Below are 19,195 nucleotides of genomic sequence, written 5' to 3'. Positions count from 1 at the left end.
GATAAAAGGAAGTGTGTTGCCTCCATCTTCTTAGTGAATCAGGAGGTGAGGTCACCTGCTAAAGGATGAGATTGGCTTGGGATCTTAAGAATACTGGAAGTCAGAATATCCACTGGAGATAAAAATAAAAATATAAATATAAAATAAAAATTCTGGGCAATGAACGAGTTGGCTAACATTAAGCCCCCCTGCTGAGATTCAGTCTCACCCCAGGGCCTTTGCACATGCTGTTTTCACTATTTAGAATATACTTCCACTCACTCTGCACAGTTAACATTGTCTCATCTTTCAGAGCTTGGCTTTAATGTCATCTCTTCAGAGTGACCCTCCCCAAAATCCCACCTAAAGTAGCTTTCCTCCCCATCCCATAATTCTCCATCTCAGCTTCCTTATTCCTTTCTATCCCTCACACTTATAATTACTTTATTAGCTGCTGCTTCTTCTTTTTAAAAAATCTGTCTAACCCAAGTAGCATGGAAGCCCCAGCGAAGCAGAGACCACAATTGTCTTTTTTACTGCTGGATCCTCAGTGTCTACCCATGTGTCAGATGCATAGCATGAACTCAACAAACAGTTGTTGAGTAGAGGAATGAATATTGAAGACAGTGTGTTTGGAGTGGAGCTCACAGCAAAGCTGAGTGGTTTTACCCAGTGTTGAGGACCACAGGCAGAGGCTAAGACGGGGTTGGGAATGCAGGACATTTATGGGTGGGGGTAAGTGGGGGGAACCTGTGAAAGATAAAGGGAAGGAAGTAAAGTTGTTGCATGTGGCCTGGAAGGCAGAACCGGGATGGGCTGGGATGCGTAGAAATGACAAGAAGGCAGAGGTGGGCTCAACCCATGACTTAGTGATTAGATATGTGCAGAAATGGAATGGATCGTCCAGGCTGTAGGGTTGCCAGATTTAACAAGTAAAAATACAGGGCACCCAGTTAAATTTGGATTTCAGGTAAACGACAAAAATCTCATGCGATATTTTGGGCATGCTTATACTAGAAGATTATTCCTTATTTATCTGAAATTCAAATTTAACTGAGCATCTAGGATTTTACCTGGTAATCCTACCAGGCTAAGTTTTTGTCACTGAAGTTATACAAGCCGAGTCTGGAACACCACAGTGAAGACCAGGTATGGTGATTGGCTGAGATATCAGGTGATGGGCTTGAGTTTAAGAGCCCCACCCCCCCACCCCTAACCAGGTCTTCAATTTCCCCAGTTTTCCCGGGGCAGAGTGTTCAGACAAGGGGCATCCTCCCCGCTCACCCATAAGGATTTAGTTCACTGTCCCTGCGCCTATCAGCTCCTTGTTTAGGGCTCTGTCCTTCTATCACCTGCAGCAGCATCCCACGACCGCATCCCCATCCAAGAGCAGCTAGCCTGGGGCGGGGGGTGGTGGGCGGTGTGCGCAGGTGGCGAAGCTCATCCCTACTGCTGGGGACCCACCGACACCCCGACCCCATGCCCAGGGCTGGGCTCCCTCCCCCCACCCCCTTACCCAGCCCCTCTCCTGGGTGGCGAGCTGTCACCCACCCCTGTGCTGCTCCCGCGGCCTGCCGTCACCACACGCACTCGATCAGGGGATCCGAGTGACTTACAGGGGCTCCTCTTCCCCAGGGTCTGTATTTGCATAGGGTGATGGATGCTAAGATGTCATCTAAACACATCTGCACTTTGCATTTTAAACAAAGCAATTTCCAGAGGAAGCTGGGGCAGCTTTGTCTCCTTCCAGGCACACTGCCTCTGAGTCAAATTCCCACTCTCTCTTTTTCTGTTGGCCAGCTTTTCACATCTGTCTCAGGTCCCTCTCCTCTACTGGCCTCCTACTCACTCCCCACACCCACCCCACCCTCATGGTAGTGATCCCAGTGTGGAGCAGGGGGTTACATGTGCCGTAGGATGAAGAGGACGTAGGACCTGGCCAGGGACAGGCAGGGATCACCCATCCCCTCCTCTGTGCTGGACACTTGTACCCTCTCCCCATGTCCACTCTGCAGGAGACCTGTGACTAAGAAAGTGACCTTAGGCAGAACCAGCCACCTACCAGACATGGTTTGAGGGACACAAAATACCTGCCCCAGGCGTCCCTGTCCACCTCCACCTCCCAGGGTACCCTACGATCCTCTGTGTTTTATCTGGGGACGGAAGATCCCTTCTATCTAAGCTCTGACCTCTGATAGCATATAACTGAGGCTTTTCCTCTTAATGAGTCTACACCTTCCATCCAGGGACCTTTAGGATGATGATAGAAATGTCATCACAGTATTGGCCCATGAGGCAAGGCTGAAGTTTTTCAAAGACAAGTGGGAAAGAATAAGGTATGGAGGTCCTGGAATTTTGTCCCCAGTAATGTGGTCTGAAGGCCAGCAGCGTCACCCCAGCTACCTACCAGGGGCATGACTTTGGGTAAAGTCACTTAACTGGCACAGCAAGACCCCCTCCAGAGGCCCCTTTGCGATCGTGCACATGAGCTACCTGGCGCCGAAGAAGGCTCCCTATCCAGCTGGAGATGTTGTGAGCTGACCCGGATGGGCAGCAAGCTGGCCCTGGCAGGGGTGCGAGCAGACATCTGCGGCTCGGGGTGGCTCCTGTGAGGCCACGTGGCCCCCTGCTGTGCGAGGAGATCCGGGAAAGGAACGGACACTTGCTGAGTGCCTACTATGTGCCTGGCCCTTAAATAAGTAGTCTGAAATATGGTGTGGTGGTTAAGAGAGGAGATTTTAATTGAACTCATACAGATCTGGATTCAAATTTGAGCTCTGTGACCTTATGCAAGTTGGTTAACCTTTCTGAGCTTTAGTCACCCATCAGATGAAGACAACAGCATTCGTGTCAAGCACTCATCATGAGGAACGAACGGGATAATACGTGTAAAGTGCCTGGGATGTAGCTGGGGTCCCACGAATATGTAACTTGTTAACATCTTTACAGGGTATGGTAAGCCCCATTGTGCAGATGGAAAGGGAGGTGCCTGGCCTTGGCCACACTGCCAGTGAGGGTAGAGCAGGGACTTCTGAGCCTAGGCCAGTCTGAACCCAAAACTTGTGCTTCATGACCATAGCCAGTCCATGGAGGACAGAAAGCTTGACCCACTATCTCTAGGTGGGAGAGATGGATCTGACTATGTCCCTTCCCTGTTTAAAACTCTGCCAGGCTTTCCCATTTGTTCTGGGATAGAGAGCAATGTCCTCAACAAGGCTGACCAATGCTTATGCAGTCTGGCCCCTCTGATTTCCAGCCTTCTCTCCTCTTCCACCCCTTTGCCACCGACCAACCAATCAAATGGTCTTCTTCCAGTTTCTTGAGCAAGCCTGGAGCACATCATCCTCTGTGTGTGTGTGTCTCTCCTCTCTCTATTCTGGAAATTCTCTCCCCAAGGCTCACCTGGCTTCCTCCTCTCCTACAGGTCTCAGCCTCCACCTGCTCCCAAAAATGGTTACTTGCACAAACCCCACTCCCCCAAAGACCAGGTTGGTTGCCCTGTTACACATGCCCATATGTTGCTGAAAATCTCCTGGATAAGATGCCCTCATAAACCACTAGTTCGCCATCTATCTTCTCTGCTAAATCAGGAGCCCTCACCATACCCCCAGATCTAGCCCCGTGCCAGGTGATGAATGAGTGAGTAAAGAGAGCAGGCCAAAGTGACTAGAATTAGCAAAGAATAAGAGGGCTTACTGAGAGGAGACAGCACATCCTGGATCGGAAAAGATTTGCCTTTCTGGGTGTTTCCCTAAAACAGCTGCCAGCCTTTGAGCCTGGAGGTGGGTTCCTGGATGGGCACGTCCTGGTTCTGTGGGACTACAGTCTGCATGGCAGAGCCTCGGGGCAGGTAAGGGGCAGCTCTCTGGGATTCCAGGTAGCATCTGTTCCTTTGGGGGCGAAGTGAATTTGCATCAGAGGCAAAATAAAATATATGAGGTGGTGAGGTTTTCAGTCTTCTTCCACTGCCCCCACCCCACGCCCTCTGCTCAAGAAGAGATTTTGCTTCCTGGATCAGCTTCTAGCTCCTCTTTAGCTTGTGCAGAAAAGTGGAAAGAAGCTGGAGAGACTGAGCTGATCTAGGTAGCAAAGAGCCGAATCAGGGATAGGACAGCTGAGAAGGGGCGCCCAGAAGACTGAGTTAGGGGGAGCTGGGACAGTATGGAGATGCACAAGAGAGATTTCCAGGAGCAGGTGCTGCCTGGGAGAGAGAGATGAAAAAAGAGGTTCCTGATGAAGTTTTGCTGTACATTGATTATTTAACATCCCACTGGTGGTGTTAAGGGTATGCTAAGGGTAAGACTACAGTCACTTTTAGTTATTTTGTGGTTGCTGGACTGTTGTTTCTTTGGAAGGGACCAGCTGGGCATTGAATGTGGTATTGGGGCTTTACCTGGAACATGTATTTAACGAGGGGCCTTGAAAATGGGGTCTAGTGCAGTCTGTGTGGCTCATGGGTTGCTCCGGAGTCTTCTCTCCTTTATGCCAGCCCCTGTCCCAGCCTTGCTCCAAGCTTGACTGTAGGGCTTGTCATGTGCGTCTGTGGGAGGAAGTGACGGGAGGCTCTGGTGGTCCTTCTTCTCCGCAGGGGAGGTGGGGAGACTCTTCAGTACCCAACTGAGAGCCACAGTGCCCTCAATTTGACTTGAAAGAGCTGCCAATGGGATCTGTGCACAGATGGGCTGGGCATTTGGTCTGAGAACGGGGGGATGACTGCAGAAGTGAGACCAACTTCCTGGAAAAAGTAAGTTGGAAAAAAAAGTCTCCTGTAGAGAAGAAGGTTTGGCATCTGACCATCAGACACGGGATTTTGAAAGGCTAAGCCCCAGGTTCCCTGCCCATCCCAGGCCAGCTAGGGAAATGATCAGAAAAAACCCACAGATGGAGCTGAACATGTAGGGACAGTCATGGGAGGGCCACTTGAGGCCAAGAGGAGGAGGTGGAGGCACCTTCATTCTCAGCACCTTAAACAGGGAGCATAGGGTTTGCCAGCAAGGCTCTCCACTTCTTCCAGACAGGAAGCCACAGGTGCGATCTTGCTTCCCCAAACCAAAAGTTTACATGTAAAAGGAAACCAGATCGGCCTGACTGCAGAGACTGCAGGACCGGACCCCTCTCTCCTCGCACCGCTAGGTTGAGTCTAAGTAGGAATCGTTCACATAGAGCGTGGGACGTCTGCCCCCGACAGATGTGTCGGGGTCAGAGCAAGACCAGGTGAGACAGAGGCAGCATCTAGTGGTGGGAAGAGCTTGGTAAGGTGAGTTGACACCCCCAAATTCTGTTCCCTGGAACCCAGAGTGGGGGGTTTCCTTGATAATGCCCAGAATGTGTGTAAATCAGGGTTTTTCAACCTCAGTGCTGTTGACATTTGAGGTCAGACTATCCCTTGTTGTGGGGCCTGGCCTCCACCCACTAGATGCCAATAGCGCCCCCGATGTGACAGCAAAAGATGTCTCCAGACATTGCCAGTGTACCCCTGGGGACAAAGTCGTCCCCATTTGAGAACTTCTGGTCTAAATCAAGTCAAGCAGCTCTTCATGCCTCAGTCCAGCACCCTGCATTGTTTTTGAGAATCAAGGGTGAGGTTAGAGTTTAGGCTCATTTCTCACAACTGTCAAACAGGGATATAAAACGATAGTTGCTAAGCCCCTTCTGTTCCAAAAATCTGTGTTTCTAAGATGAATTCTACTTTACTGCCTTAGAGAGCAACGGCCGCTGTTGGCTGGATGTGAGAAGGAATTCACAGCCGCTGAAGATGGTCAGTGCTAACATCTGCTCTCTAGGGATGCTCTCTCATTCCCTGTTCCCCATTTAGCAGGCCCCACACCTGCTGTCTTCTTGGTGTCTCCTCTGGACTTTCAATAGCTTCTCAGACATAACACAGTTGATTCCCCCCTCGCTCCCAGAGCCTTCTCTGAGTCTTCCCACCTCAGTGGATGACAACCCTAGACTAGTTGTTGGGGCCAAAATCTTTGAAATCCCATATGTCTCCTTTTCCCCTCACATTCCACATCCAATCTATCAGCAAATCCTGGTGGCTTCGAAACTGATCCAGGACTCAAGCACTTCTTAACCCCTGCTCTTCCCTGACCCCGGTCTAACCCACTGTCACCTTACCTGTGGTCTCCTAATTGGTCTTCCTGCTTCCATCCTTGTCCTTCTATGGCCTGTTGTTAACACATCAGCCAAAGGCTCCCATTGAGACATGAGATCATAGGACTCCTTTATTCAAAATCTTCCACTGAAAGTGAAAGCCACACTTACTGTGGCCTCGAGGCCCCTTCTGATTTGCCCACTCCCCCTTGCGTTACCAATTCCACTTCAGCCACACTTGTTCCCTTGATGTTCACTGAAGACACCAGGCATACTCCTACCTCAGGGACTTTGTACGGCCTGATCCCTCTACTTGGAGACTTTTTCCTCCGGACACCCACATGACCCTCACTTTTTCAACTTACTGTTCAATGAAACATTCTCATTGAGGCTGCTCTGACCACTCTTTAAAAATGGTTTTTTAAATTAATGTATTTATTTGGCTGCGCCGGGTCTTAGCTGTGGCATGTGGAATCTTTAGTTGCAGCATGTGGAATCTTTAGTTGCAGCATGCTGGATCTAGTTCCCTGACCAGGGATTAAACCCGGGCCCCCTGCATTGGGAGCATGGAGTCTTAACCACTAGACCACCAGGGGAGTCCCTCCTTTTAAAATTATATCCCAACCCCCCATTCTTGATCCCCCGTATCCTGCTTTTTCCCCCTCATGGAACTTATCACATTCTAACAAACTATATAATCTGGTTATTTATTGTGCTCATTGTCTCTCTCTTTCTCCCACTAGACTGTGTGCTCCATGAAGACAGAGACTGTGCTTGTTCTCTTTACTGATATAGTCTCTCTGCCCAACAGTGCCTGGCACAGGGCAGACCCTCAGTAAATATTTGTTGAATGAATGATTGACCCTCAGTTGTGTTTTTTCCCCTTTCTTTGAAGCTTCAATTCTTTTGCTAACACGAAGGGGGGAATATTTGGAGAACGAATGAAGAGAGATAAAGAAATGGATGAGGGTTAAGTCTTTGAAAAAATGAGTTATTAGCTAGTCTGATCACAATTATCTAGATAAATCGAAGACATAGTACAGAAAATCCTAAAATAGGTAGTCCAATAAAAATTTCTATTTTGATTGCATTATATGATGCTCTGGTTGACTCTTTCCTAATTATTTTTTCTTAAGGTAGTAGCATGAATACCAGCTGTGTGTTTGTGTACACACATGTACACATGCACCAGATGCAGGTGAATTGGGAATTTACCTAAAATAACCCACAGACCAGGTACTTTCATTCCCACAAACACTTTATGTATTAAATGCACAAGACTTGCTAGGTATTGAGTTCAAAGACTGCCATGTGGATCTTCTCTTCCAAGAGCTTCAGGAAACTTACAAAGAGCCCACTGAAAGTTGACCAGACCTTGAGTTGTCTAGGTGTGTGGGTTCTGTGGGCATCATGATTGGTTGGTCACCTCCTAGACTTTCAACCTAACCCTTTTTGTGTAGCAGCTAGACTGATGTGTGGGACTGGTGCCACCCCAAGGTGGTCATAGTGGTCCATTAAGGGATAGGCACAAAAGCCATTGGGATTTAGAATGAAGCTCTCAGATATTTTCCATGGTTGTAGGAAGAGATTTTTTCTCTCTCCCCATGATGCTAAATAAAAATCTGGCAGCCTTCTTGCTACTATGAAAGAGGCTGGTTTGAGGACAAAGCATACAGACAGAAGAGGGCAGAACTGAGAGAAACACAGATGTAGAGCCAGAGCCCTACTGACTTTGTGAACCTCTGGATCAAACCCTGCCTGAAGCCTGCTCCACTTTTAGACTTCACATATATCCAAGGCAATAAGCCCAGTAAGCCTTATAAGCTGTGGTGTCTTTAACTTGCAACAAAAAAAATCCTGATATAGTCCTCTCGATTTCTTTCAGGCCCTCCCTTCTGCCTCTCACAGGTCCTTAGTGTGTCCTGGTACAATACGTGGGCTTTCTGCACTGTCTGCGTCATGTGCATGCATACGCAGATGCATTTCAAAATCCTAAGGCAATGAAATGTTTTTGGTTCACATATACCTGGTGCTCCATTTCTCTGACATTAATGAAAATAATAAAGGGCCTCATCATTAATATTAAAAGTCTGAAAAGAAGTAGAAGTGGTTCTCAGACCTGTATCACACTGCTCAAGTTACGTTCCTGAGTTTTGCTGCTGAATACACATTTTAATGCTCACCTGAATCCCCAGAGGACTCTGAGGCTGAGCTGGTTCTTGATGGTCTCTTCTAGCATCAGCCTGAGACCTGAGGGCAGTGCTGTCCAGGGGACAGCCAGCCAGCAAAGATAATGTGTGAAGAAATTCTCCAATAGGCTGTTCCTTATTTATTAGATTCCAGATACATGGGACCAGGATGGAAGCATCCTAGGGTGTTTGGGAGAACACATACAGAGGTGGAAGTAGGTACAGGTGGGTGATGCAATGAGGGACCGCCATTTTAAAAAATATATACATCTTAAGAAGCCATTCCAGCCATATTATCATTATTAGAAAATAAAACAATCTCCACATAGTGCTTTTCTTTGGTGCTCGTCCGTGGGCATGGGCCCCTCTGTCTTCTGGTCACAAGTTTGTCACTACTTCCCCTCGCCAGAACCCCCCTCCACCTTCGCCAACTGCGCAGCGGGAGGGGAGAGTCTGGAGGGAAGGGAGGCCCCTGACACAGGGGTGGGTGCAGATTCTGGCTCCTCTAAGGCCCTGCCATGGCCTCCCACCCAACATCCTACTCTGGTCTTCCTACTCGGTTCTTAAATTGTGCCCTGGGAAATCACTGAAGTTTCCTCTATGCCCAAACTGGGAGCCACCATCAAGGTTCACATGAGACAAAACCAGTCTAGAATCTTTAGAAAGGGTGGGGACATGGGGACCAAACAAAACCCAGCCAATACCACCTTCTCCATGGTTGGATTTTTTTCATTTTATTTCTTGGTTCATTTCAATGACCTGTATCATGAGAGTACAACTGAGAAGGGCTATTTCCTCTTTACAGATTTTCCAGGAACAGCGGATTTGCGGGTAAACTTCAGTTTTGTTCTGTTTTGGGGGATGGGGTGTCCTGAACTCTCCTTGCTCCACCGTCTTCCACTAAGTCAGGGCCTCCCCTCTTCCCAGGGAGGTCCCAAAGCTGGCTAGACTTCCAACTAAGAAGTTGGCTCCTAAACTTTTTCTCTGAATGCCAATGGATCCATCAAGTACACACCAGGGCCTTTCCCATTGGACAGAATTCTCATCATTACTGATACATTTCCTGTTGCCATTGGAGTTTTTTAAGTGTAAAAGCAGCAGCAGCAGCAGAATCCATCTCATTAGCACCAAGCCATCAGGACCACCGCCCCCTCTTTGCTTTAAAGGGGCTCGGATGCCGGGACACTTGCAGATGTACGCGATCCGGCGAGGCAAAGCCGCCCTGTGTACAGAACACCCACCCACCGCAAACCAGTTGCCGCACTGTTAGCCAGAGATGCTTTTTCTAGAAAAGATCGACTACAAAGGCCAGTTGTGCACAAGCCCCTGCCGCAGCTCACAGCTTGGGTCCTCACGCTTGAGCAATGACACTACAGAGAACAGGGTGATGAGGTACGACCCTCTGCCCCACCTCCTCGAGCACACAGCACAGTGAGGGGCTAGGGGAGGCTCCCACAGAGCAGACCCCAAGTTCTCGCACCATGCCATCTCCCTAGTCCAGACTTCATGGCATGGCCTCCAGTGGCTAAGTTAGGCCTGGGTTTTACCCCTGGTCCCTTAGAGGCACCTGTGCATCTGTCCGCCCAGGTTGGAGACTACACAGAGAGCTAGGGCTGAAGCATCCCGGATCATTCCAATGCTGACTGACAAGTGACTGGCCGTCCCCACAGGCAAAGGGGGGGGGGGCACACTTTGCTGGTCTGTGAAGTCTCTTGGAACCCCTGACATTTTCTTTGTGAAGGTATCTGAGAGCAGCTGCTAGGATTTAGCCAACCCTCCTGCCTAGGGTGACCTCAGCATGTCCCAGCAAAAGTTCAGAAGGAGCGGTGTCTGGGAGTGGAGAGGTGGAACCAGCAGTAGCTGCTTCCCTTGGAAAGCTGCGAGGTTGTGGAGGAGGGCACCTGGCCTCCTGGTCCTAGTGACGGGTGGGTGGGACCTGCCTGCCTCTCCAAGTGATGAGAGGTCGGGTTAGAATGTGTGTGGATTCCCCAGGGATGTGCCCCAGGGGGGTCCTCTTATCCCTGCTTTAGAAGGCAGCTGACTGGAAGAGCTTCTCCATGATGCTCAAAACCCTTCATCCTCGGGAGATCCTCTGAGCGGCCCTCCGCCAACCCCGTGAGCACCGGACGGCATGTTCAAGGCTGCCCCTGACCTCCCACAAGTGGGTGAGAACAAACTTTCATAGCCACTCGCAGAAATGGGTGACCAACTGTCCCCATTTGGGCAGGACTGAGGCGTTTCCTGGGAAATGGACTTTCAGTGCCAGAACCGGTCCTGGGTGAACTGGGGTGGCTGTCACCTTCCACAGCAGCCTGGAGGACTGATGGGGGGCCGGAGTGGTTGTCCTGCCAGAAAGCTGGTCTTCTAAGTGCACCCAGGGAGCTACGTTACACCTCCTTAGTCCAAGGATGGCAGGAGCAACCCCTCCTGTGGCACTGATTCACGCAGCCCTTGGAAAGCAGGGGAGGGGGCTTCGGTGTCCACTGCCCCTGGATACCAGGAAAGATCAGGCAGGTTGGTGACCTCCACTGAGACTCTGTCTTCAAGGTTCCCCCGCCTGCTCATCTCTGCTTCTGGGCCTTTCTGTGCTCCGCAAAGATTGGTTTGGGCCTCTCCCTATCCTGACCCGGTCCTCCCAGGGCTGCCAGAATCAAGTGCCCAGGGTGGCCTCAGACGGGGTCAGGCCCCTGCATATCCCTCACTTCCCAAGGCCTCCCTGCTCTGGACCCGCCCCGGGGAGTGGGAGAAGCCAGAAGAAGGGGGAGCACTGGGGAGTCTTGCCTGGGCCCTGCTCTTCTCGGAGCCAGCACCATTCCCACCTACGGGCCCTGAAGTCCTGGCTGGCTGAACCCACTGTGGGAGTGAGCTCTGAGGTAGGGCAGGAAGTAGCAGCAGGGCTCCTGGGGGAGAGAGGGGGAGGACAGGCCCGGGGCCGCGGTGACAGGCAGGCGGGGATGCACCGAGGGGTGGGGTAACCAGGAAAACGCCTGAGTTCTGGCGGCTACTCTCCTGATGGTGAGCCGGGCCTGGGAGCTTAGAGGAAGGATGGAGGGAGGGAGCCGTCTGGACTGTGGCAGGCGTAGGGCCTCTTGAGGGGCCCCACAGAACCCCAGAGTACGCAGCAACCCTGCAAGAAAGTAACTGCCCTCTGGGAAAGGGAAACCTCCAGAAGGTACCCCACTTGAGTATGCCAGAGTCCTGGGCGCTAAGCACTGCCCACCCAGGCCATGGACAGAGGACAGGGGGGTCGGGCATGGGGTTAGGAAATGTGTTATGTTAGTGCTGCCTCTTGGTGATTTGGCAGGGAGAGGGGGCACCTCCTCGGTGGTCTCCAGCCTCAGGGGAGTCAGCTCTGGCCCCAGGCCTCAGCGTTGCCCGTGGCGGAGGAAAAACATACCAAAGAAAAAGCCAGTTACAGATGAGCCCCGCGCCCTGCCCTCCCATCCCCGTTCCCTACCCCACAGCACCCAGGACTCCGCACACAGCCAGGAGGCGAGGAGCCCCTTCCTCTGGGACTGCTCGTGGCCATGATACAGGACTTGAATGTTGAGGCTGGTGGCTGTGGAGGTCTCCCCGTCGGTTTGTCTGTCCTTGGGTGGGAGTCGGTCCTTGTGCCAGGCCATCAGACCTTGGCCTCCAGCATCTCCAGGAAGAGTTTGTGCATGGGCACCTTGCCTTGCAGTTTGATGCTGTAGAAGTGCTGCACGGCCTTGGCAGCTGTCTGCCGAAGCAGGGGCAGCGTCAGCAGCAACTTGCCCGTCCTCCGCGGCTCCTCGTGGCGCTGGCTCAGCTCGTAGTCCTGCAGCGCCTCGTGCAGCAGGTCCTGCAGCTTCTGGACCGCCTCCAGATCCTCGATGTACATGGAATCTGTGGGCACAAGGCAGAGCATCAGCGGGCGTGGCCGGAGAGCACTGCCCTGGGCGTGGGGGCCACCCTGGGGTCCTTGATCTCTGCTTTGGAGCCTTCCAAATCCTTGCTTTACAGAGAGAGAAACCCAGGCTCAGAGAGGTTAAGTTGCCGGTCTGAAGTCACAGAGGCCAATGACAGAGCTGTGGTTCACACCCAAGGAGAGATCTGTATCCATGGAGGACTTTTCTTGAGAACCCACCAAGAGGTGGCAGTGGAGACCCTGAAGGGCTTAAACACGAGCAGACCTGTCATTGTCCTGGAGGTGCCAGGTGGACTCTGGACCCAAACTGGTGGAATTGTAATCTTGCGTCCCTCACCTGCTAGCTCTGTGACTTTAGGCAATTTATTTAATTTCTCTGTGCCTCATTGTCCTAATTTTTTTTTTTTATAAATTTTTATTTATTTATTTATGGCTGTGTTGGGTCTTTCATTTCTGTGCAAGGGCTTTCTCTAGTTGTGGCAAGTGGGGGCCACTCTTCATCGCGGTGCGCGGGCCTTTCACTATCGCGGCCTCTCCTGTTGTGGAGCACAGGCTCCAGACGCGCAGGCTCAGCAATTGTGGCTCACGGGCCCAGTTGCCCCGCGGCATGTGGGATCTTCCCAGACCAGGGCTCGAACCCGTGTCCCCTGCATTGGCAGGCAGATTCTCAACCACTACGCCACCAGGGAAGCCCCTGTCCTAATTTTTGAAAAGAGATAATAGCCATACCTACCTCAAGAGGTTAAATGAGTTAATATAGATCAAGGGCTTAAAACAGTACTTGTCACAGAATAAGTGCCCAGCTAGTGGTGTCATCACCACCACCACCACCATCATCATTAACACCATCACCATCATCATCTTATCACCATCATCATCACCTTCATCATCATCATGATCTTCATCGCCATGGCCACCCTCATAACCATCATGACCGTGATGATCATCATCATGATTATTATTGTTACCGCTGCCACTAGGCACCAGCTCAAGTCTTCAGTGCATTCACTAACCTTACAAAATAGCTGTTACAGTTACATACACAGATAAAGGGGCTGAGCTCTGTGTCTGGGTGCCCTGTGGTGGGGGATATGGGGGGACTAAGATAGCATGGCTGGACACATGGGGCACAGTGACGGAAGATGCTCTTGGGAGTTCTATAGAATCCTGGGGAGGGCTTTGGACTCAGGCCATGAACTTCAAATGAAATTTACCTAAACCCCAGAGGGGCAGGGAGGTGCCTGCTGACAGCTGGGTCTGAGCAGAAGCAAAGTAGAACCCACTTCATGGCCTTGGGGCAAATAACCAGCCCTCTTCTGATGTGCTTTAAAGATATCGAGCCACCACCCTGAACTGCAGCCCCCAGGGCCTGCCAAAGGTGGGAGGGTAAGGGTGCATGTGAATCAAGGGAACTTGAAGCCCTGGGTGGGTTGTCAAGGAAGACTGGGAAAATTTCCTGAATTCTTCAAAAAAAGCAGGGCAATTCCTTTGCATGCTGGGTTGGTTTAGATACCAGATTGCCAAGGGCAGTTGTACCAACTGGCTAACCCCAGTAATTCCCTCTAACATTTTGGATCCATACTCAGCCCATGCCTCCAAGGGTCCTGTCTCTTTTTCTTAGCAGAATAGCAGTAGAATGAGGTGGATAAGACTCTGGAGTCTCAGATGCTGTGTGACTTTGGCCAAGTTACTTAGGCTCTCTGAGATTGTTTCCTGTCTGTGAAATGGAGCAAATGAAAGTAGTGGGTACCCCTCACAGGGTAGTGGTGAGGGTTAAATGAACTAGCACGTCATCAGGCACTAATAAATGTTGTTACTATCATTGCTGTGAAAACTCAGACTGCAGGAGAGTGCTCTTGCAGGGCCGGCCCCATACCTAAGACTCCTCCACATTTTTCTGCTCCTTGTTACCAAGGGGGTGAGGACTCTTCCTTTGCCAGCTGGGGATGAAGCGTGGCTCCATTCCTACACTCTTGGCTGATTCCAGAGCGTGCAGCCAAGATGCACTGGTCCCTGTAAGGCTGGGACCTGGCCATCCAGATTCCTTGCCTCCTGCCAGTTTCCTCTCCCCACCACCCCACACTCCCCAAGGAGGCCAAAATTGGCAGCTGCCTTCGACCAAAAATGAAATAAAATAACATTGGAAGATTAATTCCTTTGCAATCCATCAGCGAGTCTGTATCGATGGCATTGATAAACTGTTAATTACAAAATCAATGGCTATGAATTTTTTCTGCCGTCAGGGAGCCTTGGAGAGGCCGGGAGGTGGGGTGAAAGACATCCAGCAGGCTCCGAGGGGGCGTGGTTTGGGGTCATGGCCTCTGACCCGCTACCGCCCACTCAGCCTCAGCAGTGGCACCCATGGTGGCCCTCGGGGCTGCCACCAGCACCACTCCAGTGATCTCCTAGCCCCTGTCTCTCCTCCAGCTAACACACTGTCTGCCTGGGTGACTTTCCTACCTCGCTGCTGAGGACAGGTCGCTCCTCCACAACCTTTCACGGCTGCCTTTACTGACCCTATTCCACCCCACTCCCTTCAGAGTCCTGGAGCCTCTGCTCTGACACCAACAGCTCTTCTAGCCTAACCTCCAAACAGGCCTGTTCTTTCTGTTTCCTGCCTGCATCTGATCGCTCCACGACGCAGCCAAGGCCTGAGGCATCACAAACTCCTCTTTTTCCACTTGGAGCTCTTGAACCTGCACAGAGCTGCAGGATGGCCTGGTAAATGCCACTGGGGCAAGAAGTCTAGGTTCCCGGCACTTTGTCTCTCATGGCAAAGCACCTACTCAGGCAAAGCTTGATGCTAGCGGCAGCTCCTGCCGGGCTCCGTCGGTCCTCAGGTGTTTTGTATTTGTATGTGTGTATGTCTGTGGGTGCGCATGTGCATGCGTGCATGTCTGTATGTATTGAGATCTAAGGCCAGAGCAGCTGGCAGAGCTAAAGAGTCCTCTGAAAGCTTGGCGTTGAGGAGTGGGTGGAGGCGACAGCTGAGTGGCCTCCCACCTCCTCACGTTCCTCTCCTGGCCTGGGCAAGCGTGAGCTCCGGGTCTTGTGAGAAGTGGTCGGGAGAGTCCAACATCCAGGAGGTGCCCTCCAGGGTCTGGGCAGCCTTGCTGCATCTCGCTGTGCTTGCCCTGTGTCCTCTGATTTCACTGGTTCCCTCTCCTCCTCGGCCCACCCAAACCCCCAGCCCCTCTACAACCGCTGATGACAATGCTTCCCTTTGAATAGGAGAGCGCAGGGAACTGTGAGGGTGTGAAACTATTCTGCATGATATGTGATGATGGAGATTTGTCGTTGTGCATTTGTCAAAACTGATAGAACCAGACAACACAAAGAGTAAGCTCTGAAGGCAACTGTGGACTTTTGTTAATAATAATGTATCAGTATTGGCTCATTGGGCTTCCCTGCTGGCGCAGTGGTTAAGAATCCACCTGCCAATGCAGGGGACACGCGTTCGAGCCCTGGTCCAGGAAGATTGCACATGCCGTGGAGCAACTAAGCCCATGCACCACAACTACTGAAGCCCGCGCGCCTAGAGCCCGTTCTCCGCAACAAGAGAAGCCACCGCAGTGAGAAGCCCGCGCGTCACAACAAAGAGTAGCCTCCGCTTGCTGCAACTAGAGAAAGCCAGCGCGCAGCAACGAAGACCCAACGCAGCCAAAAATAAATAAATAAATAAATAAATAAATAAATAAATAAATAAACAAACGAAACTAAAAAAAAAAGCCATCAGATTAAAAAAAAATTGGCTCATTAATTGCAACAAATTACCACACTAACGCAAGATGTTAATAATAGGGGGAATTGTGTACAGGGGCTGGGGAATGAAGGTGGGATGGCGTATGGAACTCTATATACTATCTGCTCAGTTACTCTGTCAATCTGAAACTGTACTAAAAGCAAACCAACAGCATTAGCATTCTCTAACAGACTACATTACAATTTTGGAATCAAGGTGTGTGTAAATGGTCTCTACAGAAGTATGTAAAATGTTTAACTCTTATTTTGCATTAGTTTTTTAATAAAAGGGACTTGAACTAAAAAAAAAAAGCTTCCTTCTGTCACATTCCCTGGAAGCAGAGCCTGAGATGGGGGTTCGGGTGCATGGGATTTGTGGCGAGTGTGCTTTCAGGAGAAAGGAAGGTGGGGAGGCGGGATAGGGCGAGGGTGGGGCAAGCACGGTAAGGATGCAGCCTGGCTTGCGCCTGATTCCACTCCAGGAGTCCAGCCTTTGGTTCCCCTGTGTGGGTCGGCTTTTGGCTGAAGGTGCGAAGGGGGCAGGGGGGGTTGGTTGTGTAACCCTCCAAGCAAGGCAGGTGAGGGTAGGTCTCTGGCGAAGGGGGCAGTTGTGCGCTATCAGCAGCAAAATTCAGCAGCTGGAGCACGGATGCACTAACCCAGTAAGGGGGGTCTGAGGGGGGCAGTGACAGCATCCCCTGTATTCTCTGTGAAGCCATTTGTTAGGGGACCAACTGTCTCAGTTTTACAGGGACTGAGGTTTCCCAGGACATGGAACTTTCAGTAAAAGTGTGACAGCATTAAGCAAACTGGCTGGTTACCCTATTTGTACTGTCTCCATCTGGAGCCAGCTCTCCCTCTTCCATACACTGATAACACTTGTTTTCTCTAATATTAATAATAATGATAATAATGAATATTTATTGAACATTTCCTCTAGGCCAGGCACTGGGCTAAGCGCTTTATCTTCAATCATTTAAAAAAGTGCTTGGAGGAGGGATGGGGATGTCCCCACTTTACACACAGGACAGAGCTACGGAAGGTTGCCAACTTGCCCAAGGTCACACTGCTACTAAGTATCAGAGCTAGAATTTGAACTTGGGTCCAATTTGAACTTGACTGAGATTTGAGCAATTGACTACTGCATGCGCCCAGCAGCAGAATTATGTGTCTGCGTGCCTGACACTCTCTTTTTAGGATAGGGACCCTGCCTTTCTCCTTCTTCTGCAATCCCCACCACAACCCCCGCATCTGGCCTGGTACCTACAGAGTGTGGACACAGGTTACATTCAAGCTCACTCACCTGAGTTACCAATGCCCAGCCCCTCTCCCCAGATAGTCTAGCTAGAAGTTGGTGGGCGCTAAAAGAAATGGAGTGAAGCCTCCTTTTTAATGCCAGGAAAGTTTTCTCTCTTGGGCCTGAGCAATTTGAGTGGGAGATTCAAGGAGTATGTATAAGCTTGGAGTTGATTTTGGAATCAGAGGACCTTGGTTTGGGTCCTAGCTCTGTCTGACACTCTTTAACTGTGTGACCCTGGGCAATTTGCTTCCCCTTTCCAAGCCCCAGTTTCCCCATTTGTAAAATGGGGTTAAAATAATAACTTTGCTCATAGGGTTGATTGTAAGATGAAATCAGTTCATGGCTAATTGATTTAACAGACTGAGTACTTATTATATGCCAGGCATATTGTAAGCATAATTATATATAAATAAATCCCTTCCATAGTCTCCTGGGGTGGAGTCTTCTGGACTGTTTGTTGTTCCCATTTTACTGATGAAGAAACTGAGGCACAGAGTGAAGTGAGGCACAGACTTGCCCAAGTGGCAGGAGCAGGATTTGACTCTTAGCAACCTGCCTCTAAAATCTGTGCCCTTAACCCTGTGCTGATCTTCATGGCAAGGGCCCAGCAGAATGCCCTGCAAATCAAGGCCTTAGGAAATACTCAACCAATGCCATCCTTCATCACCATCTCTTCAACTCCAGGCCACCCCTTGCACAATCTTTGGTGACAAGAAGCTCGGGCATCTTCACACCATTCCTGCCCCTTACAGAGGTCCTGCTCACAGGCCCCAGAGCTGTGCTCCCCAGGCCCAGAAGACCTCTTGGAGCTCCCCCTGAACGCCCCACACCCGCCCGTACCTGAGTTGGCCAGGGCCAGGGCCTTGAGCGTCACAAACTCCTCCTTCTCCACCTTGAGCTTCTTGTACCTGCGCACCAGCTGTAGGATGGCCCGGTAGAGCTCCAGCAGTCCCGCGAGGCGGGAGTGCTCCTCGTCCATGATGTAGTCCTCAGCGTACACCAGCTTGTCGTCGTAGGGCAGCGAGCGGTACACGATGCCCAGGATGAGGATCTCCATCCAGGCACTCTGCAGCAGGCTCATCTGGTCCCCCAAAGAGAGGTTGGAGAAGCCTGCAGGAAGAGGGGACAAGCAGGGCAGCAGAGGTCAGGTGGGCAGGCCAGGGGCCTCCCTGGGGCTGGTGGGGAACCTCTGGATCCTGCCCCTCCCTTTTACCTGCTGGTCTCATTGTCCTTCCCTTGGTGAATGAGTCAGACATGGAATTCATGGAAAAGACTTAACAAAACAAGAGCTCAGTCAATGTTGACAGTTGTTATTATCATTATTATCGTTAGTTCTATGGTATTTTTCGAATGTGCAGAGAGGCTTTTTGATTAATTAAATGCATTTGTAATTTAAGGAGTTATTGAATTCATAATAGAATCAGGAGGTGGCAGTATAGGGTGCCCTCCACTCAGAGGAGTTTCCATATCCCCCTCTCTGCTCAGTGCAGGGGAGGCTTTAGTGCTTTAGAGTGACGCCTGACCTCAATGCAGAGTCTCAGCTGTGCCGAGACCCAGGGGCCCAACCAGGAAGGAGGAGGAATCAGCTGTTCCCGGCCAGTGACCACAGCCCAGGGCTGCTAAGAGCTCAAGAGCGCCCAGGGTCAGGGGGCACTTTCTCACAGGCAGCCTGTCCTCCCAGAGGTCAGACCCCCGCTGGCCTGGCCATCACTCTCCACCTAACAATGACCCAAGCAGTCCTGTATTCTGTGAGCTTGGATCATGGGCGTTTCCCCCTCCCTACTAGCAAGGAGGCTGAGTTCAGAGTGAAAGAAGGATGGGGGCAGGGGTGGCTCCAGAATTATGACACTGTCTTGTTCAGTGTGCTCTGGAGATTGCCTGGGCTTGAATCCCGACTCTGCGTTTACTACCTGTAGGCTGACCTTGTAAGAGCTGTGCTACTTCCCCAAACCTCAGCTTCCTCATCTATGAAATGGGTATAACAGTAGTGCCTGCTTCAGAGAG

At 50.9% G+C, this 19,195-nt stretch overlaps 1 protein-coding gene across 5 annotated transcripts in view; it reads right to left on the bottom strand.

The window, feature by feature from the left end:
- Positions 1-8,378: 8,378 nt before the first annotated feature.
- ESRRB (estrogen related receptor beta) overlaps positions 8,379-19,195 on the bottom strand; it is a 174,318-nt gene continuing 163,501 nt past the window's right edge. For all 5 annotated transcript variants that reach the window (XM_059914724.1, XM_059914723.1, XM_059914726.1 and 2 more), the window contains 2 exons: positions 18,032-18,301; positions 8,379-12,128 (listed from right to left, as the gene is read on the bottom strand). In XM_059914724.1, the coding sequence (XP_059770707.1) occupies positions 11,884-12,128; positions 18,032-18,301 (515 nt within the window). In that variant the 3' untranslated portion in view covers positions 8,379-11,883. The remainder of the gene's footprint in view (positions 12,129-18,031; positions 18,302-19,195) is intronic.

This window comes from Balaenoptera ricei, chromosome 2 (genome assembly GCF_028023285.1).
Source record: "Balaenoptera ricei isolate mBalRic1 chromosome 2, mBalRic1.hap2, whole genome shotgun sequence".
Taxonomy (NCBI): Eukaryota; Metazoa; Chordata; class Mammalia; order Artiodactyla; family Balaenopteridae; genus Balaenoptera; species Balaenoptera ricei.
The sequence above is the reverse complement of the archived record's forward strand: the minus strand, read 5'-3'. Positions and strand labels throughout refer to the sequence as shown.